General features: G+C 48.9%; 2 protein-coding genes and 1 non-coding gene across 4 annotated transcripts in view; 2 read left to right on the forward strand and 1 right to left on the reverse strand.

The window, feature by feature from the left end:
• On the forward strand, nucleotides 1-4,834 carry RPL32 (ribosomal protein L32). Its single transcript, XM_040491927.1, has 4 exons — nucleotides 1-116; nucleotides 1,587-1,687; nucleotides 2,284-2,465; nucleotides 4,655-4,834. The coding sequence occupies exons 2-4, from the start codon at nucleotides 1,592-1,594 to the stop codon at nucleotides 4,782-4,784; spliced, it is 408 nt and encodes a 135-aa protein (XP_040347861.1). The 5' UTR covers nucleotides 1-116; nucleotides 1,587-1,591; the 3' UTR covers nucleotides 4,785-4,834.
• Nucleotides 1,382-1,521, forward strand: LOC121041407 (small nucleolar RNA SNORA7). The gene has a single exon (XR_005795727.1). It is a non-coding gene; the product is annotated as a small nucleolar RNA SNORA7 (small nucleolar RNA).
• A 758-nt stretch (nucleotides 4,835-5,592) lies between the features above and the next one.
• The window catches only part of CAND2 (cullin associated and neddylation dissociated 2 (putative)), a 34,063-nt gene continuing 16,678 nt past the window's right edge, over nucleotides 5,593-22,977 (reverse strand). For both annotated transcript variants that reach the window (XM_040491916.1, XM_040491915.1), the window contains exons 8-15: nucleotides 22,611-22,903; nucleotides 21,381-21,522; nucleotides 19,551-21,053; nucleotides 16,831-16,926; nucleotides 13,331-13,500; nucleotides 11,889-12,053; nucleotides 10,061-10,168; nucleotides 5,593-7,699 (exon numbers count right to left, since the gene is read on the reverse strand). In XM_040491916.1, coding sequence (XP_040347850.1) covers nucleotides 7,472-7,699; nucleotides 10,061-10,168; nucleotides 11,889-12,053; nucleotides 13,331-13,500; nucleotides 16,831-16,926; nucleotides 19,551-21,053; nucleotides 21,381-21,522; nucleotides 22,611-22,903 — 2,705 coding nt within the window. In that variant the 3' untranslated portion in view covers nucleotides 5,593-7,471. The remainder of the gene's footprint in view (nucleotides 7,700-10,060; nucleotides 10,169-11,888; nucleotides 12,054-13,330; nucleotides 13,501-16,830; nucleotides 16,927-19,550; nucleotides 21,054-21,380; nucleotides 21,523-22,610; nucleotides 22,904-22,977) is intronic.

The following is a 22,977-nucleotide window of genomic DNA, read 5'->3' on the forward strand; positions in this document are numbered from 1 at the left end:
GAAGTACTCTTTTTTCCCTGACAGGACCCAGAAGTTACGTCCCATCAGCCTTCGCGCGCGACCTTCCACTCTCTTCCTCGGCGCTGCCTGCGGAGGTGGCGGCCATCTGTAACTCGGTGAGTTTTAATCGTTGGCCATCCGCATCTCTGCGGTCTTCATCTGGTATTGTCGCTTCGTGGTGAGGAGGCCTGCCCTTCCGAGCACTCGTCTTGGTGGGCTTTGTCCTTGTCGGTTGGCTGGAGCACGTACAGGAACCGAACGAAGCGGCCCAGCCGATGATGGAGGTTTGCTTCCCAGGGCCACTTGGCCGCCCTACGGAGGCCGCCTGGTGTCTCTCAGCGTTGCTGACCGCTTGTTTGAGGCCTGGGAGTGAAGGTCGCCGTTTCGGGTCTAGGCAGCGCGGGCTTGTAGGGACTGTGAAGCCACCAGAAGTTTCCAGTCCGAGGGCAGGAGTATTCCAGTTTTGGTCAGCGTTGTGTTTCCGCGTGTATTTTGTTCACGCCGACCGACGCTCCCTCCTCTGCGGTTCTGGTCTTGGGGTTGCTGCTGCGGCCAGACCGCCAAAACAAAACGATTGCTGCTAGTCGATCGGTTCAGTTAACGAAGGATCTCTGAGAATATAAAACTGCGTCCTTGTCTGCGAGGAAATAATGTTTCGGGCGGAGGTGCGTTCCTTTATCGAACACAAAGTTCACGGAGTACCGTGTGCTGAACAAAGGAATAGAAGCAGCGAAGAGAACAAAAAGGGTGTTGTATTAGGGAAAAAAAACTAGGGTAATCGGGAAGGCCGGTCCTCGGATGATCTTCAGGTAGAACAGGAAGTTCCAAGGCCTAGAAGCATCAGTACGTTATGGTTTTATAGGTCTGTTGTGAGAGAATTGTAGAGCAGCAGCACTCTAGGGGAAATAACAGGTTTCTCTACCTCCAGTCACTGCAAGCATTCAACGTGCAGTATCCTTTCCATTTTACAGGTGGGAAAACAACTAAGGCTCAGGTTCTTGTGGATTGTCCAAGTTCTGCCTAACGAAAAGGAAATTGGACTGTCTGGGGTTTGGGGCGCCAGGTGTGGGATTTGCTCCCCTGTGCAAGCTGAGAACTTTTGGGGGTCCATTTGTTTTATTTTTTTAATGTTTTGATTTATTTTTGAGACTGAGCATGAGCAGGGGAGGGGCAGAGAGGGAGGGAGACACAGAATCTGAAGCAGGCTCCAGGCTCCGAGCTGTCAGCACAAGAGCCCAACGTGTGGCTCGAACTCGCGGAGTGTGAGATCATGACCTGAGCTGAAGTCGGATGCTCCACCGACTGAGCCGCCCGGGCGCCCCCATTTGTTTTAGATTAGCTGTTAGCGTGCTTTTTTTCTTCAGTGGATGAAGTGACTGCTGACCTCCCAGGATCGCGTCTGGAGAGTGGTTCGTATTCTGCCAGCTTCGGAAACGGGAGGGAAAGCAAGCCTGGCAGAGGTACCCATTCCATTCCCAGTTTGCTCAGTAGCTGGAGATTGGAAGACACTCTGCAACAATGTTCAAGGCCTGAGCAGGAAAGCTTCCTTCTAGGACTCTGTCACCATCTCTGCTTCTTTCTTGAAGGCATCATGGCTGCCCTCAGACCTCTGGTGAAGCCCAAGATCGTTAAAAAGAGGACCAAGAAGTTCATCCGGCACCAGTCAGACCGATATGTCAAAATTAAGGTATATGTGGTCCTGGGATGGAAGTGTTTGTTGGGGTGGAGAAAGGAGCCCCTAAATGGGCTGTTGGATTTATGGTATCACCTGGTCAGAAGATCACATTTGGCAGATGAACCAGTCTAGTTAGTGGAAGAGCTCTCTAGAAACTTAGGTCTGAGTACACCTTATTGGCATTCAGTCACTTGATTATAGTATGAATTGGACGTTTGGCTGTTTTGACGTGTCTAGAGGCTTGTATCATTTTAGGTGGCCTTAAGAGGTTATGAGAAGTAGATTATCCGTATTTTATGATGAGAAAACTTGTATCTTGAGTGCAGTGCTAGAACCCATGCTCTTCACTCTTTACCTTACTGTATACACAATCCCCTCACATTCTATCAGTCTGTAGTTTGTTTTTCCTTTATTTAGGAGTGTGGATGTGAGTCTATATTCCTGGTGCTCAAAGGCAGGAGCCCCTATTTTTCTCCACCAAATAAAGGTGAACTGTAACCCAACGACAGCTACTGTTGGGGCATGTTTCCTTTTCATTGGGTCCCCCTTTTTTCCTCTAAAAGGAAGAGGTGTTGGCAAAGGCACTAACCCTCCTGTGTTTATTTCAGCGCAACTGGCGGAAACCCAGAGGCATTGACAATAGGGTGCGCAGAAGATTCAAGGGCCAGATTTTGATGCCCAACATTGGTTACGGGAGCAACAAGAAAACAAAGCACATGCTGCCCAGTGGCTTCCGGAAGTTCCTAGTCCACAATGTCAAGGAGCTTGAGGTGCTGCTGATGTGCAACAAGTGAGTTGGGCCCCACTTCTGGGTTCAGGTGTCAGAAGTCTGCATCTGTGAGCAATTTTGGTAGGGACTTTATAGAATGCATTTGGAGGAGTTGTATATTCTCTAGGGAGCTTAAAGAATGCTTGTTGGGAGCTTAGAAAGGTTTCCTTTGCTGGAGCAGGGTGAGGGAACTTCCCCTGGTAAGTATAGAGACCTGAGACCTGGAAAGACAGGACTTTGCCTGACAGTAAAAACGCTGGAGGATCCTTTGGGCAGTTCTTTGCAGAATGGTGGCTTTATTTATGTGGAGGTATGGGGGATATAGTGTAGCCTCAGACCTAAGGGACACTTTATGCTGTGGCCACAGGTATCTCTCTTCCAAAATCTGCAGGAATAGACGAGTTGCTGTCTGATTAAGAGCTCTGTGATCTGAGGTAGAGAAAAGGAGGAAGGCTTTGCAATCAGGATGGCTTACACAAAGTTGTAGAGATGCTAGAGTGCACAGAGGATTCACAGCATTCCTTTCAAGGGTTTTAAGAAAGTTAGACACTTTATGAGCTCTGTGAGAGACTTGGTTTGCTTAGGCCAAAAGGTGGACAGTGGGATGAGAAAACATTTAATGTGGGAAGTTATTTAGATGCTTTGAATTTGGGTTGGAGGGATTGGTGTTCTTATATTCCTATTAAAGATACTTGGGCAGCAAACATGAGTTGCAGATGCTGCTGGATGCCAAAAAGGTACTCTTTTTAAATAGCTTGACAGTTTGTGTAAAGAGCTATAGAAATTTTTGGAATTTGTGACCTTTACACCACAAGTTGCATTTCTGGATATTTGTCCTTAAATAAACTGAAAAGCAGAAAATCTTTGTAAGGCTGATCATTGCAGCAGTAACTGAAGGATTGAAAGTGTAATTTGTGAATGGTGGGAGTACAAGCACTGGGTGGAATGTTACATATACACTCAAAATGGTGATCATGTGTGGAAAATGCCTAGGCAGAGGGGAAGGTATTTATGATTGATATGTTAAATATATATATGGACGAGGACCTGAGGAGTTATCGAGGGGGGAAGAAAAGATGTAAGTGTTAAGAACAAAGATGGAAACATTTCAAAATATAGCTACTTTGAGCTTGAGTGAACCTCCTTTATAGAAAAAAAAATTCTCTTAGTTTGCTTGTCTGTTAAGCTATTTTGCTGGAGTTCTTAAAGAGAACTCTGTATGCCCCATTGCCTTAGTCACTTCTTACAGTCTTCCTTTGCTGAAATTTCTCCTAGAGTCTTTTTTTTTTTTCAAGATTTTCCTTTTCTTTTCTAATGTTTATTTTTGAGAGCATGAGCAGGAGAGGGACAGAGAGAGGGAGACACAGAACCCGAAGTAGGCTCCAGCTGACTGGGGTTCAAACTCACAAACAATGAGATTATAACCTGAGCCAAAATCAATAGACACTTAACTGATTGAGCCACCTAGCTGCTCCTTAAGATTTCATTTTTAAGCAATCTCTACACCCAACATGGGGCTCAAACTCGCCTCCCCAAGATCAAGAGTCAGATGACCCACCTAATAAGCCAGCCAGGTGCCCCTACAGTATCTTAATTAGCTGTTGCTGGCGTCATAAAATGCTTCGGGCCAGTCTGTTACCAAACCAGGGTATGGTGCAGCTGTGAGGAATGAGTAAGTTGGAACAGTATCTGTTAGGCGGGTTAAAGTATAGTTATTTGCTGGGCAACTTCAGGCAATGTTACTTCTCAATTTGAATTTTGTCAGCAGCAAACAAGTAAATTAATTAATGTCTGAGCCAGGAAGCTCCTGGTTTAATCAGACTATTGGATTCTGCTCTTGGTTACTTTACAGAGAGTTTTAAAACTTCATGGGACTAGAAGGATAGAGGAGGACCTTTGAACTTGGAGTCTGGGTCTGAGCCATGATAGCCCTGTCTGTTTCTATATATCTGACTTGGGAATTCATTTCCACCTTTAAGGGCCGTGGTTTGTCTGTAAGATGGAGGCAATACATGAATCATAAGGCTGCTGTAAGGATTAAGTGAGAGGGAACAATGAGAGTGCTTTTGTCACTGCCTGGGAATACTTTAAGAGCCTTACTGCTGGTACCATAGATTTTAGAAGAGTTGGGATTCGGGGCTATGCAAGTCTTGTTCATCAGCTATTTACCAGCGCCTCCTTACTCTACTCACTAACCAATTCTCTTCCAGATCTTACTGTGCAGAGATTGCTCACAATGTCTCCTCCAAGAACCGTAAAGCCATTGTGGAAAGAGCAGCCCAGCTGGCCATCAGAGTCACGAATCCCAATGCCAGACTGCGCAGCGAAGAAAACGAATAGACAGTTTATGTGCACATCATATTTGTGTTAATAAAACCATAAAACTACCATCTGGCATTTCCCTCTTTGGTTTTACTCTTCAATTTCCTACTCAGACAAGTTGTCACAGATGTTTTTTTTACTGCTGGTTAATACTCTGGAATCTTCCATTTGGAAGAGGTTTATAAAGGATATTTTATTCTTCATAGGGCACAGGCCTCTGGTGCCCAGATCAGCCTTGTCCACTCCATTTGGGGGTAGGGAAGACTTGGCCTTCAGACCAAGGTGGGTTCCTCCCTTAACTGGAGGACCTTGTAGCTCAGAGCAAGTAGTCTTTCTTAGGTTTGCTATGTAAAGTTGGATGACATTTACTCTATGTGGTTCTCGTGATTGAGAAATTGCATGAAAGAATCCAGGTGAATCCCTTACTCCTTACTTATTTGGTGCTGAAATAGCATCCTGTGGCTTCTGTCCTAAACCATGACAGGATGACAAAAATCCCTCTACTATATGATCAGCCTTGGATGTCTGAAGATATTTTGCAGTCTCCCTTTTATAACCTTCCCCTAGCTGGCTGCTTCAGGTAATTGAACAATTTCTGAAGTTGTGGGATCCTTAACATGATATAGCCTCTTGATTGGTATTCAGGATTTAATAATCAAGCTTTCTTTTCAACTACAGCCCACACTCTAGGCAACAATAGCTAGAATTTAGCCCTGTTAATTACAGGCATGCCTCCGGAGACCCAGGCTTGGTTTGGTTCCAGACCACTGTGATAAAGCAAGTCACACGTCCGACGCATTTTCTGGTTACCCAGTTCATATAAAAGTTCTGTTTATACCATACTCAAATTTATTATGTGCAATAGTTTACCTAAATAATGTGCATACCTTAATTTAAAAATAACTTTATTGCAAAAATAACTGCCTGAGCTTTCTATGAATGGCCATCTTTTTGCTGGTGGAGGGTCTTACCTGGATGCTGATGGCTGCTAATGAGGGTGGTGGTTGCTGAAGACTGGGTGGCTGTGGCAAGTTACTAAAATTAAGACCATGAAGTTTGCTGCATTGATGGAGTCAAGAATGACTTCTCTGTAGCATGTAATATGAGCACTTTTACCCAGAGAGCTTTCAAAATTGGAGTCCATCCCCTCAAACCCTGCCACTGCTTTATCAACTAAGTTGATGTAATATTCTTCAGTTCTTTGTTGTCATTTCAACAGTCTTTAACAGCACCTTCACCATGAGCAGATTCCATCTCAACTCCACCGTTAAAAGTTTTCTCATGACCGTCACATCTTCAGGCACGAATAGTAACATCAAAGATCACAGATCATAACAAATACAATAATGAAAAAGTGAACTGAGGAAAATACGACATGAAATGAGCAAATGGTGCTGACAGATGTGGCTGGACGCAGGATTCCCACAAATCTTCAATTTGTAAATGCAGTATCTACAAAGCATGATAAAGTCAGGCATGTCTGTAAAGTTAGGGTACCACTTTTCCAAGAACTGGTAGCAAGTGGCAGTATATAGTCCTGGGATATGGCATGTAGACTCCAGAACAAGATAACTGCATACAGGGTGTTTTTCCCTACCAACCTGGTCAACTGAGCAGAAAGAACTACCCTGGTTAGAATTTTCTTGGCATGCTAGCCATGAGCGGTTTTAAGTCCCTTAGAAAAAGGTCTTACAGGTGGGCTGCCTTCAGTTCAAAACCTAGTCTGAAACATTTGAGTAAATGTTCGTCATTTTCATAATTTCTTTAAACTGACTTGGGAAACATATGGATGGTGACATGCCTAGTAGAGGAACTGTGCAGAGAAAAAGTAACAAGGATCTCTTATTAACCTGGGACAGTACAGAAAATTCTTTTAATCTGTCGCTTAATATTTGTGTCTTCAATACTAAAAACTAGGAACAACATGTTCAAAGTCTTCCTCCGAAGGACACAAACCAACTGGTTACACCTATAGGTGGGGTGGCGTGAGAGGTGGTCTAGTTTCCTTTGTGCTTTCTGGTTTCCCATTTGACTACATAAGCGTTTTGAAATTAGAAAAAAACATATTAGATCTAATTCTCTATCCCAACCACCTCCCCTGCAAAAATACCAATTTCTGAATCATCACTACCAATTGGAAAAGGAAGCATTTTGAATTCTAAAATGCAAGAAGCTCAGAGAAGTAGCTTTAGTTTTTCAGATGCCCAGCCGAAGCATGAATTTTTGGCCTATCAGATCAAGTGAAGTGAAAAGTGGGAGAGGTGTGAGTGACACTGGTGGGAAAGAAGGCCAGCCGGCTGCCTCCTAACCTTTCACAGCTGTGAGCACAAGAGTATTTCTAAACACTACTTAGTCCTCTGTAAGGCAGTGACTCCCCAGTTTGAAGGTATAGACTGCCCAGTGTGAAGTCACACATCCACTATTTGTGCCGAAGGGCTTGGAAAAACGTCCATGCCCTGTTGCTTTGAATGACTGTCCTGAGTTACAGGGTCCAACTGTTGGCAGCCTTGCAGCTCCTGCTGGGGGCCTCGAGTTGGGGTCCCTGGAGAAGGCACTGTAAGCCCCGACCAGGAGCAGGACGGCCCCCCAGTGAGATGAAGAAAGGGCAAAAGCAGAGGCCTTTGGCCAGCATGGGGACAGTGAGGCCTCAGGCTTGGGTAGGCCCCCTTCTCTTGGTAAGGGCCCACCTGGGGACTGGGGAAGCACTAGCTGAGCTCCATAGAGTCTGTGCTGGGGGCTGAAGCAGAATCCTTCTGGATGCTCTCAAAGAGGGCAGCAAGTTCGGGGTTGGATCGGATTTGGGAAGAGAAGTCAGCCATGATGGGGCTTTTCCCTACTTCCGGGATGGTCAGCAGGGCGGCCACAGCCCTCATGGCGGAGCGTTTCAGCTCATCTTGCTTCTCAAATTCCTGCTTCACGGAACCAGCTTTGACCTAAAGTGGGAAAAAACGAGCCATCCTTTACTGAGCCTGGCCTGGCCTGGCATCACAGCCTCCCTCACTAGTCTCTGGATTCCTCTCAACCACCTGTAGTAAGCTTTCCCAGTTTAAATCACAGCATACTCCCCTACTTCAGTCTCCTGTCCTGAGATTTCTCCTGCACTTTTACACTGGTAGGTTTCTCCAGAGGGTGATTCTTTGTCATTCAAATCAACTTTGAAGTCACCTAGGGGGCCTCGGACCAGCCAATCTAAACTGTCCACCTTTCTTTTCATTAATAAGTAATTTGATGGGGGCACCTGGGTGGCTCAGTCTGTTAAGCCTCTGACTTCATTCAGCCCACGTCATGATCTCCGGTTCGTGAGTTCAAGCCCCGCGTCAGGCTCTGTGCTGACAGCTCAAAGCCTGGAGCCTGTGTCTCCCTCTCTCTACCCCTCCCTTACTCACGCTCTCTCTCTCTCAAAAATAAATAAACATTAAAAAAATTTAAAAATTAAAAAATAAATAATTCAGTGGTGACAATTGCTATAAAGTGTTAATTGTCTCCTGCCCCGATTGGAGATTCAGCCTATGTTTATTCACTGTGCTTAAAAACAGGCTCTTGGTATCATATGACTTGGTGGTACCATCTGACTTAATTGAATGAATGGATCACTGTGACAGTCATCTAGCTGGCCTGGCTTCTTCCCCCCAACTCAGGTGCCTGGCCCTGCAATCTCTTCTGCACAGCAAGTACCCAAAACTGCCTTGTCTGCCTTGTTTTTCATCCCCCACCCTCTTCCACTTATTTAGAGGATCTCAGAATTCCCCCCACTGCTTATGGAATAAAGTCCAAATTCCTCTCCATGCCCCTGACTTCACCCAAAGACTCTTTCCCTTGAAGAGTCCGGTGTAATGGTTAAGAGCTTGGCATTGGGGTTGAACAATCAGGTTCAAATAGCTCTGCCCTGTAAGATCTGTGACTCCAGGTGGTCATTCTAAGCTGTACTTCCCTTTCTATATGTAAGAGTCTCCTTTCCATAGAGTTGCTTTTAAGGATTAAATGACTTAACACAGTGGGGCACCTGGGTGGCTCAGTCGGTTGGGCAGCTGACTTTGGCTCAGGTCATGATCTCATGGTCCGTGGGTTCAGGCCCCACGCTGGGCTCTGGGCTGAGAGCTCAGAGCCTGGAGCCTGCTTGGGATTCTGTGTCTCCCTCTGTCTCTGCCCCTCCCCAACTTGCACTCTGTCTCTCTCTCTGTCTCTCTGTCTCTCAAAAATAAACATTAAAAAAAAAAAATAAAAAAAAAAAATAAAAAGCTTTTGGTTTCCAGAGCTTTGTAGGTTTCAGTGGATGAGGGATCGTGGACTTGGATGCAGCAAGTTTTCATCATAGCACCCCACACACAGTGCCCTCTGGGCAGCCAGAATGAGTGGCCTCTGTGTAGGCCTCAGATCAAAGCTCCTCTTGCCATCTTAGCCGAGTGGAAGGGTGTCCTGATGCTGCAACACCATTTGCAGCCTTTCCCTGTGAACTGGGATTTTTCTCCATGCTGTATAGCTCCAAGAAAACTAGAAGTGATTTGGCCTTTGAAACTGTCAAGACTGCAATGGCCCTGCAGAACCACTGTTTTCTATGACTTCATACCATGCATAGGTTTACAAACTGAAACTTAAAAGGTAGGTTTCTATTAAGAAATTACCAATTTTATCTGTTTTAGCCACAAAAGATTTCATTTTTTTGGAAAAGGTTTTGCTCTTTTGCAACTTGAAAATCACTGTTCTATAGATCTCTCTCCTCTTTAAGCTCCAACCTGAAATACTCTGCCCTCGTTTGGTTAATTCCTACCCTTTCAAAACCCAGATTAGTTCTTTCAGTCAACAGATAATTACTGGACACCAGGCTCTGTTCCCAGTGCTGCAGCTTTCCCCCAGGCCTTCCACTCCAGATCCCTCCCCTGACCCTTGAGGCACTCCAGCCTAGCAGCAACTCTGCCCTGGATCAATCACCCCATCAATGGTTTCTATCTTTCCAAGAGAATAACTCAGTGTTCCAATTAGGATGTGGGAGTAGGGAATACACCATGTTCAATGTGGTATCCCTAGTACCTTGCTACAAGGGCCGGCACCCAGGAAATGTTTGATGAACGAAAGAAAGAGGTGGGTGTGAATCCCAGCTCTGCAATTTACTAGCTGGGTAGCCCAAATCAATAACTGCACCTCTCTTGAGTCTCTTTCCTCTGTGTATACAGTGGTGACAATAAGAAATACTTTATAGGGTGACAACAACAGTTAAATGAAGCACTTCATATACTACCCATAAATGGTAACTGAATAATCTGTAGGTGTGCCCAGGGCTAGGCAGGAGGGCTTACCTTGGCGGTGCAGGTGGCCCTGAGTGGCTCAATGAGCCGGTCCACCCTCTGCAGAACAGGTGCGGGACACAGGGTAGCCAGTCGGGCCAGCATGATGAAGGTCAGCATCTGCCCAGAGGGAGGAGACAACGTTCACAGTGAAATGGCCAAAAGGAGCAGAGCCCAGGGAAGATCAGAGGATCTGGTACCAATACCTGGAGCTCAGGTCCAAACTCTAGCACTAATTCCTGCCAGGGCCCTGCAACAGTCTCTCCCACTCTGGGCCTCAGTTTTCTTCTCTATAATGTGAATGGCAGGGGGCGCCTGGGTGGCTCAGTCGGTTGAGTGTCTGACTTAGGCTCAGGTCATGATCTTGTAGTACGTTAGTTCGAGCCCCACGTGCTGACAGCCCAGAGCCTGGAGCCTGCTTTGGATTCTGTGTCTCCTTCTCTCTCTGCCCTTCTCCTGCTCATGCTCTGTATCTCTCGCTCAAAAATAAATAAACATTAAAAAAATGTGAATGGCAATACCCACTACGCCAGCTACACTTGGCTGAGGAGGATCAGATAAGAAGAAGCACCAGGGAGGGGGCTACTCTCAAGCTCAGATGCTCACAGCGCCAGGCAGACACTTTCCATGAGTGAAGAGGGCCAGATGGCAACTGGGAAGGAGTTAGGAGTCCACACTCCAGACAGCAGCTGTCAGCTCCAGCCCGTTGTGGCCGTGGGAATGTGGCCCAGAGCTCATGCACTGTTTTCAAAAGAAACTGATTTTCACGTAAAATCTCTCAACTTTTAAATACTGGCACCCAGTTAAAAAAAAACAAACAACTGCTGTATGAGCCAACTAAACACATCTACAATCCTGGTCCAGCCTGCAGGAGAATAATGGTGACCTCTTTTGAAAATGGTGAAATTCCTACAAACATGCAGCATAACGGATGGTTGTCTGAATTCTACACGCCCTACCCATCCCTACCAGATATCCACCCTGCCCTGATCCCCCCGCAACCCACAGCAAAGGAGGGGGACCAGCAAAAAGCATGGCATCACACAGCACATGCTGTGACCCAGGGCTCCTCCATTTCCCAGCTGGTGCCCTGGAACCACCCAGCTCTCTGGCCTCTCCCCTGTAGAGTGGGCATCATAAACCTACTCTCTAAGGGTGTGGTGCAAACTCACCCTCCTCAACCCACCCTCCTCAACACCAAAAGGAGCCTGGACATAGGAGTCCAAATGCTGCACTGATGCCCAGGCCTTGTCCTGTGCTCCCTGGAGGGCAGGCAAGAGGGCCGTGTGGCCAGAAGGGGTAAGAAGGGAAAAGCATGGGGGAAATGCCTGTAAAAACTGGCTTTTATCAATCAACAGCGGGCCTTGGGCATCTCTCACATCAGTGCAGAGGGACCTGGCTCACTCTTCTTAATGCTGCTAGCATTCCAAGACCAGAGGTACCCAGTTTATTGAGTGAGCTTCTGATAGGTGGACATTTGGGAAGCTGCCAGCTTTCCCCAACTCTCAGAACAATCTAGAACATAAAACTCCAAACATGTTTTTAGGTGTCAGTCTAGAGGCTCTGTTCACAGAGATGGAACTGCTAGGTCAAAGGTGGGTCTCAGAATTCTAAATTTTTCTAGCTACTGCTAAACCGTCCTCCAAAGAGCTTGCCCAGTGTAGACTCTCCTCAAAGGTGTTTGAGAGGTTGGCTCTCTTTCTTATTGAAAAAGAACAATGCAGTTATTTACAGGGGTGCCGGGGTGGAGAGTGGGGGACAAACAAGCAATGGGCCCCAGTGGTGCCTGCTCTCCCCTTCGTACAGGGTGGGCATAGGTTTGGCAGGGAGCCCATCCTACCCGGATATCGTAGTGGTCCTTCAGGCCATCCTCCACGTGATTCAGGAACTCGCAGATGTCCAGCCGGCCCAGGCAGCTCTCAAGCAGCGAGTACATGCATTCAAAGGCTGCCTTGCGCACGTCCAGCCCATCATCCACTGTGTGCTTAAAGGGCCCCATTTCTACCTGCAGGAGGGAAGGGTGACAAGGGTTATGGGATGTGACTCTAGGGTGTAAGAACACCTCCCTTAGTTCCTGCTGCACACCCCACCTCTGTTGTTCAGTACTGTGTTCTGTCCCCAATCTCTTGCCTTTGCTCAGCCTGCAATGCCCTTTGATAATAACAGTAACAATAATTATTATAGTCTACTGAGCAGTTGTAACGTGCCAGCCACTGTGCTGAGTGCTTGACAAATGACATGTTACTCAAGCATCACAACAGTCCCAGGAAGACAGTGTTATATTAACCCCACGTAACATAAGAGGAAACTAAGGCTCAGAAAGGTTAATTAATTTGCCCAAGAACACACAGCTAGTACGTGGCTGAACTAGAATTAAAAGCCCGGGTCTCTGAAGCTTTTAACCACAAGGCTCTGTTCTTAATGGTACTCTCATTCTCACCCCTCAAAGCCCAGCTTAAATGCCCCCTCTTTTGGGAAACTTTCCTAACCCCTCTAAACATAGTCGCTTCCTCTTCAGCAATGCCAGGTGGTTTTGTTTTTTTTTTGTTTTTTTTTTAAAGAGAGAGAGAATGGGCAGGGGAAAGACAGAGAGATAGGGAGACAGAGGCTCCAAAGTGGGCCTGCACTGACAGCAGCAGGTCAGATGTGGGGCTCAAACCCACGAACCATGAGATCATAACCTGAGCCGAAGTTGAATGCTCAACTGAGTGACCACCCAGGCTCCCCAAGACATTTCTATTATACTATGTTCTAATAGCTGTTAATTAACTTTTAATCTGTGCCCCTTAAATCCTTATTGCACCAAATAGGCTCTATCTCAGTAAAATAATTGGCAGAATGGGTGTCTCTATCCTTTAGGTGGCCATGAGCTCTCTAGTAGCAGCTCTGATCCAGCTCTGATCCTGGCACTCTGACACAGTGCTGGTGCTCAGTGAATGCCTGCTGAATGTTGAGTGATAATAAGAACCGCCAACATTTACCGAGTGCCAACTGTGTGCCAGGAGCAGCCCTGAGAAGCTGCAGGACATAACTCATTGAATCTTGTCAACAACCCTATGATGCAGACACGAACTATTTTCCTCATTTTTCCCAAGAAGAGAAACAGACTCAGAGCAGATTAAATTGTCCCTAGGTCAATGTGCCCAGGGTCACACAACCTGGAAGTGGAGGTGCAGCATTTGACCCAGGCCACATGGCCCACGTGCCTGCTCTGAAGAGCTTGACCCAAATCCTTGTCACAGCTCCGCCAGTCAGGCTTTCACTGGCCTTCAATGGTCTTACCTCTCGGATGAGGTCCCTGCGGATCTTTGTCTCCTGGTAGAGGAGGGGCAGGATGTCATCCAGCAGGTCCCGGACCAGTGAGGGCTTATTGTGCACAGCCGAGTTGAAGAAAGCCAGAGTGGCCCGGCGCACATTCAGGTCTGGGTCCTGCAGGCTCTCCATGAACTCTCCTGAAAGATGAGAGGGTGTGTGAGGGACGGCTCAGCCAAGACGCAAATCACCTCCACCCCAACCTCAGTTACCTGATTACTGTGAGCTGGGCAGACTTGGCTGAAGGGGGGCAAACGTGTTCTGAGCATCTACTTTCTTACCAGGCACAATGAGTCCTCAAAGCACAAGTAAGAATGTGAACTAGAGTCTGGCCTGGGTTCAAATCCAGGTTCCACTATTTCCTAGCTATGGGACCTTGGATAGCCTCAATGTCCTCATCTATAAAATGGGAGTAACAGCAGTACCCATAGTGTAGGACTGTTTTCAAGATTTAAAATGTAGTGATGTGATATCTATCTATCTATCTATCTATCTATCTATCTATCTATCTATCTAATATACCTAATCTATCTAAAATACCTAGCAGAAAGCTTGGCACAGAGCAAGGATTCTATAAACGTTAACTTGCTATCATTACAGATAAGGATCTTGAAGATCAGAGAGAGAAAGAAACTTATACTTTCACACAGCACTTCTGTGAATATACCTTTTTGTATAGTTTATAGACTTTTTAAGGACTATGTTAATGTCTCATTTGCTCTATAAAGAAAATCTAGAATGAGGGGAATCCTTAAAAAAACAAAAAACAACAACAAAAACTGCGATCCTAACAGTATTTCAAATGATTAACATAACCACCAGGTTAGGAAAGAATGAAACAACTCACCCAAGTAATTTCCAAAGTATTTTGACTAGTTGCCCTCCGGCTAACGACAAAAGACCTATAAACAGATACTGACTATTCACAGAGATAAAAGTTAGCAATTGTCAGTCTACTTTCTGTGTGTTCCAGGATTAAGCGTATAAATATCTGGTAGACAGCAGGAACTGGGCTTTTCCCTGTAAGAGAAGGGTATGGAACAGAAGAAGCCTAGAAGGAGCCCTGCAGTGCTGGACTGGAAGAGCAGGTAACACATGTACATGTGTGTCTGTGTACATACATTCACACATTCACATACTTCCTAGTTCTGTTAAGAGGACCTTGAAGCAATGGCACCCCAGTAGCAATTAGCACACCTAGTGTCTAGATCTTGGATTCTAAGTACCATTCTCCACTAAAAAGGATCAGGGCTCCCTGAACAAAGGACTGATTCCAGAGCTGAGGCAGCAAAGGTTCAAGATAAGTGTAGGGCATCTCACTGTGCCAAAAAGTAAGGATATGTTCAAAGGATGATGGAAACACATCAACAGAACATAGGAACCAGTCTGAAGGGCTCACACTGGCCACATCTAAGACAAGCTTAAGAATCAAAATAAATGAAGACAGTAAATAGTTATAAGTCACTGAATAAAACAGGAACCCATGAGTCTATAACGATATAAATAAATCAATGAATAAATAAATGGGGGATAAGGAAAAGTTCTTCCAGAGAACAGAAAGCAATCTAACAAATATGGAAGGAATGCTGAAATTAAAAGTCACCATTTGGCAACTGTCAGAAATCACTGAATCAGGAAAGAAACCACAATGGATGCTAAATGTGGTGGGCAGAAATTTGATGAACAGGATGTTTTGACAGACTCAAAAATACTTATTCATTCCAAAGGAAAAAGTAATTTTAGAGTGGAGAACCTGGAAGTCTCCACATTAATCAGGTTATCAGAGTTACCATCACCAGTCATGGGGAAAACTGCCATGCTGTGCCTCCCAATACAATGCCCTGGGAAGAACATAAAGTTTCCCAGCAGAGCAGGATTCAAATCCAGAGCTGGTAACCTCTGGGGCTCTTCTACTGTGTCCTGGTGGGGAACCTGGCAAGACTGGAGTTCAAGTCGCCTCTCTGAATCTCTGCCTCCTCATCTGTAACATGCAACCCTCAAGCAAGGGAGAATGAACTACAGTGAGGTATACCAAAGGGCCTAGCCTTATATCTGATATGCAGTGAGAGCATGAAAACTGTGGTTCAACCATACAACCAAAAACAAACACCTAGGCAGAGGTCCCTAGGACTGCTAGCCATGGGCGGCTCAAGCAAGATGAGGGAATTCAGAACTAGGGGCAACGTATGCCCACTGGGTCAGGGGATGGGATGAAGTTGCTGTTGATATTGCTGTGGCTTCTAGACATGTTCTCCAATTCAGAGTGTGGCCACACCTGCTGACCCCTGGTCTCACACAACAGTGCCCTGGCAAGTGTGGATCAGAATCCCCGTTTAAAAAATTTTTTAATATTATTTTAGAGAAGGGGAGGGAGGGACAGAGGGAGAGACAGAGAGAATCTTAAGCGGTACTTAATCTATGCTCAGTGTGGACCCCAATGTGGGGCTTGATCCCACGACCCTGGGATCATGACCTGAGTCAGACGTTCAACCAACTGAACCACCCAGGCACCCCAACACCCTGGTTTAATTTTTTTTTTACATTTATTTATTTTTGAGAAACAGAGTGAGACAAAGCATGAGCGGGGTTGGGGCAGAGAGAGGAGACACAGAATCTGAAGCAGGCTCCAGGCTCTGAGCTGTCAGCACACAGCCCGACATGGAGCTCAAACCCATGAGCTGTGAGATCATGACCTGAGCCGAAGTCGGATGCTCAACTAACTGAGCCACCCAGGCACCCCATCACCCCCGTTTTAGAGCTGGGGATGAGATGACCTGTCCACGCTCACACAGCCAGAGAGTAGCAGAGCCAGGCTGTCAACCCAAGAATGGCAGACTTCAGAATCTCTCCACATTCCACCAGGCTGTGCTGCCTGTGTGAGAAGGGCCAGACTCCCAGTGTGATCCAGTTACAGGCCTGCAGGCTCAGAGCTGTGAATGTCGGCCTTCTCTAGGAAGAGCCTAGTCCTGCAGAGTTCCAAAGAGAGGGCTCACCAATGAAGTCTGCTTGGGCTTCTAAGTCCAGAAGACTCCTAAGACAGGGCATGAGCTGGGAGCCACTCTCCCCAATTCCAGTAGAGCTCTACCTAGCTTGAAGCCCACCAAAGCCAATGCACGTGAGACGCTGGTGGTTTTCCACGTGTAAGAGACTGTGTGTTCATGGAGTACCTTCCCCCAATAAAAAATGGGGCCTCTGAATCAACTTAGAACTTGCAGATAAGGGTTCTCACCCCCTTACACTTTACAGATGAGGAAATGAGGCTCAGAGGTAAGAAGGGGCATGTTAGGCTCACCCAACAATTCAGTGGCAGCACAGGGATTTGCACCAGGGCCTGCTGCCCATCATAGGGGTGAGGTAGCCTCCTGGGCCTCAGACTCCCCTTAGCTAATGTGTAAGAAAAATCAGCCTGGACTCAAAGGCTGGGAGGAGGGGACGAGTGGGGCCGGGGGTAGAGGAGTGGGGGTGCTCACCGATGAAGCTCTTCAGGAGGGGGTCAATGGGATGGGGCTGGTCAGAGATGAGGAACTTGACTGCTGTGATGACAGTGCTCCGTGTGTGTGGCCGACCTGCAGGACAAGAGGCATCAGCTTGGTAAGCGGCAGGGACAATCCTAGACACTCGGTAAATGACGGGGTCTCTGAATCAACCTTAGAACCTACAGTTAAGGGTTTCTCACCCCCATTTTACAGATGTGGAAACTGAGACACAAGTCAGAAGGTGTTGAGGCTCTCTGCCTCCCTGGGAGACAGAACTGGACCCCTCCCCATTCAAAACACCCATCTTTGGTGAAGTCAATGCCCTTTCCCTTGGCAGTCTAAAATGCATCCCTAAATTCTCCTGTGGTGGCTGAGAGGAAAACTCCCAGTTCTCAGGTAACCACACTGCAGGATGCACACAGGGAACCAAGAACCCAAGACAGTGGTCAATCCATAGTCCAAAGAAAGACCTTTGCTCAGGCCTTGGGGCTGCGTTCTACTTTTCAGACACATTATCCTCAGGATGGTCCTATTGATTAACAATAAATGGTAATATAAATAAAAACATTTCATAAAAATCATTATTAATCTCTGACTTACAGATGAGGAAAAAAACCCAGAAAGGTTAAGTTCATATCTAAGGTCACACAGCAGATCCAGAATTCAACGGCTGAATCTGAGCCCTGGCTGGGCCTTCCTCCTCAGGCCTGCATTCTCTAAGCAGGCGGCAGTGTGCTCCAGGCAAGCTGAAGGCCAAGGGGATTCCAACAGAACTCAGAACATCCCGAAAGCTTGGGAATGGAGAAGTTACTTAAATTTACTTTTCCGCTTGCTTTCTGAATATAGAGGCTGAAAAAGGGGTGGGGAATACACTTCCCATTATGGTGAAACAAAGAACCCAGCAGCTGCTCCCTCCTCTCTACCTCAACACCCAACAGTGAGGGGTTAAGGTTGTTTCCCTCATTTAGCCCTTACATTCGAGTCAGAAGAAAGTTTACACTTTGGTGCCAAGGTGTGAAAACGGAAAAGAGCTACTGACTTGAGACTTACAGTTCTTTCCTCTTTCTCTCTCTATCCTGACTGGCTTATGACAAGATTCAGTGTGGCTCATGAAGACACGGACAACAGAACAGGATTAAGTGAATTTAAGATAAGAAAAACGAGGGGTGGCTGGGTGGCTCAGTTAGTTAAGCTTCCGACTTCAGCTCAGGTCATGATGTCACGATTCATGGGTTTGAGCCCTGCATCCGGCTCTGTGCTGACAGCTCAGAGCCTGGAGCCTGCTTCAAATTCTGCGTCTCCCTCTCTCTCTGTTCCTCTCCCGCTCATGCTGTCTCTCTCACTCCTTCAAAAATAAATAAAAACATTAATAAAAATTTTTTTAAATGAGAAAAACGAGGCCAAGGAAAAACACAGGCAAGGAAGTGAAAGGAAGACTAGAGTGAGGGCAGGGAGAGCCACCTAGGAAGTCCCATGAACTTGCTGGAAGCAGGCCATGAGTCTGGCTCTAAGCTTCCAGGCAGTTGGTGGTAAAAAGGCAATGTGACCGCTTAACTAGATCAACAGGGTGTATGAGGCAGAAGTGAATCAGGGCTTGGAAATGGCGGGGCTGCTCCTCATATCCTGAGACTCTGGCCCTTCAAGCTTCCTTGTGAAGAGCCCTGTGAGTGTAACAGGCAATGTCCTCAACACGTTCTTCTCGTCCATGCAGTGGTGTGAGCCACCAAGCTGCTTCTTATAAACCCAGCAGCCCAGTGAGGGCTTAACTGTGATCACGAACATAACAACAACAGCAGTTTTTACTTAGTATTAATTACATACCATATGCTATACCAAGCACTTTGCCTACGTTATGTGAATAAATACACCCTCTGACTCTCTCAGAGGAGCAGCTGGCCAGCTCAAGGCCTGGAGGCCTTTCATTCCCAGGGGCTTTCACTTACCCAAGAGCCCCACAGCCCCACCTGTCTGCTTTCTTCCTCTCTGAGTTTCAGAGAGCCCTGACGTGCCCTTACCGAACCACACAAAACCTGCCCCTGGTTTTTGCTGGACCCTCCCCAAACCCTACGAGTATGGCCCCCATTCCTACCTAGTCTATACTGACATTTGCTCCTGGCTCAAACAAACCCAAGAGAGCTGCACTCCCTGCAGGCCAAGAACTCCTTTTATTAACTCGTGCCTGGAGCATGAGGCTGCTGTCCACACCAAGGAGTATGAAGGCTGCATCATGAAAAACTTATTTTTTGTAGGGACGTATTAAGGATTCTGGCTCCTCCATCCCAGAGAGCCCCCAGGAGAGGGCCTACACGTCTCAGGAAACACTGTTTTTTTTTTTTTTTTTAATTTTTTTTTTTCAACGTTTATTTATTTTGGGGACAGAGAGAGACAGAGCATGAACGGGGGAGGGCCAGAGAGAGAGGGAGACACAGAATCGGAAACAGGCTCCAGGCTCTGAGCCATCAGCCCAGAGCCTGACGCGGGGCTCAAACTCATGGACCGCGAGATCGTGACCTGGCTGAAGTCGGACGCTTAACCGACTGCGCCACCCAGGCGCCCCTGAAACACTGTGTTTTTAATGGCTTCTCTGCCTTTGCCTTATCCACACCAAGACTCTTCAGATCTAATCACTTGAATTAGCTCCCTGTGAGTGAGCCACTTGGGAGAAACTGCCCACCTCTGATCTGGACTGCCTTTGCCCACACCTGTGCGCCTACCTGCAGCAAGCTGCTTCCGGAATCGGGGCAGAAGGAATGGAGGGTTCACGAGGACCAGCTTGCCGATGCACTCAGCCACCACCCCCCGGGTGCCTTCCTCAGCACCCTCACAGCGCTGGAACAGCAGGGCCCAGATGTCCTCGGCGTAGGGCTTCAGGCTGTCGGGCTGGGCGGCCCCCAGGGCCTCCCTGAGCGAGTGCAGCAGCAAGTACTGCCGCCGGGGCTCAGCCTCGATCTGCCCCAGCAGGAAGGGCAGGAAGTCAGGCAGGTTCCCGGCGCCCACGCGGCCCAGCGCATAGGAGGCGGCCGCCCTCACGTCCTCACTGGGTGACCCCAAGGCTTCCAGGAGCACTGCCTTCAGCTCCCGCTGGGGGCCTGGCCCGGCCACCTGGCCCACCTCAGCCAGTGACAGGAAAGCCAGGACCTTGACCCCTGTGCTCGAGTGGGGCGACCTGGCATCGCAGACCAGGCGGTTTGCCGTGCCTGCCGCCTCCTGGGGACAAGCGGCCGCAAGGGCTGCCACACACCGAGCCAGAGAGTGGAACACCTGCTTGTGCAGGCCCGGCCCGCCGTCCGCAGCCTGTTCGTAAACAGGCGCAGTGAGCATGCTGATGAGCTCCTCGTAGTCCACGCACGGGGGGCGCGTCCCCACCAGGGCCTGCAGGAAGCCTTCAGCAGCTGCCAGCACACTTGCTGGCAACAGGGGTGAGCGTAGCAACCGCAGCAGCTCTGAGAACACAGGGCCGCTGACCTTGGCCAAAGAGGCCGGCTGGGCCTGGGTCACCGTGGCAAGGAAGTCCACAGCCAGCTGAGCCACATGCATGTCGTTCTCACTGACCAGGGCAGGCAGCTCGGCCAGCACGGCCTGCACAGCACACGGAGGGAGGCTCAGTCCCTGGCTCTGGGTCAGGGCATCCAGGGCAGCCAGTGTGGCCAAGCGCAGCGCCCGTTGGTTCTTTCGCAGAAACGAGGCCAGAATGGGCAGTGCCTCAGCCACGATGGGCTGCAGGTCAAGCCGCAACGGGGACGAGGCCACCAGCGTCAGTGCCTTGACAGCAGGCAGCCGGGTGATCTCATTCCGCAGGCGGTCCAGAAGGAGCAATAGCGATGGCTGTAGGTCATCCCCAAGCCGGTCACCCCGGTGGGCCACAAGGTGGCCCATGCAGGCAATGGCGCGCTCCTTCACCTCCTGGTCCAGGTCAGTGGCACGGAGCCGTGCTAGGGTGGCTGCAGACATTTCTCCAACATATGGCTCAGGGTCCAGCGTCCGAGGCCTGTCCAGTGGCCACAGGGCCCGCACCAGCTCCTGGAGCACCAGCAGGGCCTCAGCTGCGATCTTGTAGAAAGGGTCAGCCACGCAGGCCATCACAGGTGGCAGGAGGGTCGGTAGGTGTGAATGGAAGGCCTCAGCTGGCTCTGTACTCAGCAGCCCCTGCAGGAAGGCCAGGGCATCCATCCGGATGGTGGAAGAGCTGGAACGGTCCGCCAGAGAGAAGACGATGCCTGTGGGGTGGGTGCAAAGGTTATGGAGCCCCAGGCAATCTCCGGATATGGGGGTGGAGCACCGGCAGGCATGTAAGCTGGACCCAGGCCCCAGGGCTCTTATGTTGCAGATCCTGAAAAATCAGGGCTTGGCCAGGGCTGAGGGACACAAGGCCAGGAAACCCCCCTGAAACCAGAAAGAAGGGCCTGCACCCCAGCTTTGTTCTCACCGCTGGCAGTGGGGAGCCACCATAGGCTGCTGAACAGGTTACCCATGGGGACTGAGGCCTGGGGTATGGGTTCTGGAAGAGCCCAGGCTGAGAGATACCTGGCTGTAGTCCATCCTACCTGCTACCAACACGGGCATGTGCTCTGCCAGGCTGCCAGGGAGGACGCCTGCCAGCTCGGTGAGGAGGCTGAAGCAGCCCTGGCGGGCCCTGACACTCCGATCCTTAAGCTGCCGCTGCAGGGCCTTGATCACGAGAGGCACCTGTGGGCAGTTTGAAGGAGAAACGTGACCACCCAGGGAACCAGGGTGTCCCACCGACTACTGGGGAGCTTTGCTGGGGCACATGCCCATGGAGGACCCCCAGTGTGAGAGGATCACTCCATCTCAAGCTTTCCATCCCTCGCTCCATACACAGACCCTCTGTGGTAGGAACTATTCCTGGTCTCTCTTTACGGATAGGGAACAGGCAGAGAGAGGTTAAGTGACTTGCTCAAGGTCACCTGGCAGTCTGGCTCTCACCCATACACTCCATAAGGGGGAAGCAAGGAGGCCCCTTTCCCTTCCCTGGGTAGATTCTCTCTCCAGAGGAGCCCATCTGTTCACTGAGCTTCAGATTCCAGTGAAGCAAAGACTCCCAGATCTCCATCTCCAACACCAGATTCATGTGCTAACTGCCTGTCTGACCTCAACGTGGGCATCCGAGGACCTGGAACTTTAAATGTCCAGAACGGAACTCTAGATATTCCCTTCTCCACCAGGTCAAGGAACTGCAGCCCATGTTTTAGCCAGACCCTGGAACTCACATAGACACCTTCCTGTCCCTCACCCTTCACATCCAATTTGACATCAAGACCCAAATACTACTCCTCCAGTCTGACCACTCCTCTTGCCCCTACCCCCAGCCCGAAGTGCCATTCCTTTCACCTGGACAGCAGCAACGGCCTCCTGTTGGCCTCCAGCATCTATTCTTTCCCTCCCTGTGACAATTCATTTCCCACACAGCAACCAGAGTGAGCTCCTTCAAATGGGAATGCGATCCTGTAATTCCCCTCCTGTGGCTTCTAGGCTCTTCGAATAAAACTGAAACTCCTTCTTAGGGGGCTGGAAGCCCTATTTGGGTTGTCTATCTGCCCCTACCCTGTGTGGTTCAGGGGGCCAGGCCTTCACCTGCCATGCTCCCCACTATACTCAGCACCTAACACAGGGCCAGACACACAGTGGGTGCTCAGTGCACACATCTCACTGGGTGGACAGATGGTGCGGTGGTGGAGGGATGGAAGGGTGAGCAGGTGGGAGGGTGAGTCATGAGTGCAGGAGCAAGGATGGGAGACAGGAGGAGGCATGCCCACCTGGCCGCGCAGCATATGCAGGTTGCTGGCTGTTTGGGTGGGCTCCTCCATGGCCTCCAGCCACCCCTTTGGGGGCCGTGTCTGCCGCAGCAACACAATGTAAGCCCCGAAGACGTCAGCCTTGACATTCTCCTCGCGTTCCTTGAAGCGGTGGATGAGTGCAGGCGCCAGGGTGCAGTGGAAGTCAGACAGCAGGTCGGGCCGAGAGCCGATCAAGGCGGTCATGCACTTGGCCGCTGCCCGGCGCACCTTCCAGCTCATGTCATCATCATCACTGTACTCGTCCTCACTCTCTGGGGCATGAACAGGACACCCATGTGTCCTGGCCCCACTCAGGCTGTCTCGCAGGATGGGGAAGTGACAAGAG

Source organism: Herpailurus yagouaroundi, unplaced genomic scaffold (assembly GCF_014898765.1).
Source record: "Herpailurus yagouaroundi ecotype Mexico unplaced genomic scaffold, PumYag 183, whole genome shotgun sequence".
NCBI classification, from domain to species: Eukaryota; Metazoa; Chordata; class Mammalia; order Carnivora; family Felidae; genus Herpailurus; species Herpailurus yagouaroundi.

Bases quoted from the DNA above. Each gene is read 5' to 3' on its own strand.
- RPL32 (XM_040491927.1), top strand. From the start codon at position 1,592: ATGGCTGCCCTCAGACCTCTGGTGAAGCCCAAGATCGTTAAAAAGAGG. The intron at 1,688-2,283 runs GTATATGTGGTC...TGTTTATTTCAG, and splicing joins ACCGATATGTCAAAATTAAG to CGCAACTGGCGGAAACCCAG. The intron at 2,466-4,654 runs GTGAGTTGGGCC...ATTCTCTTCCAG, and splicing joins GTGCTGCTGATGTGCAACAA to ATCTTACTGTGCAGAGATTG.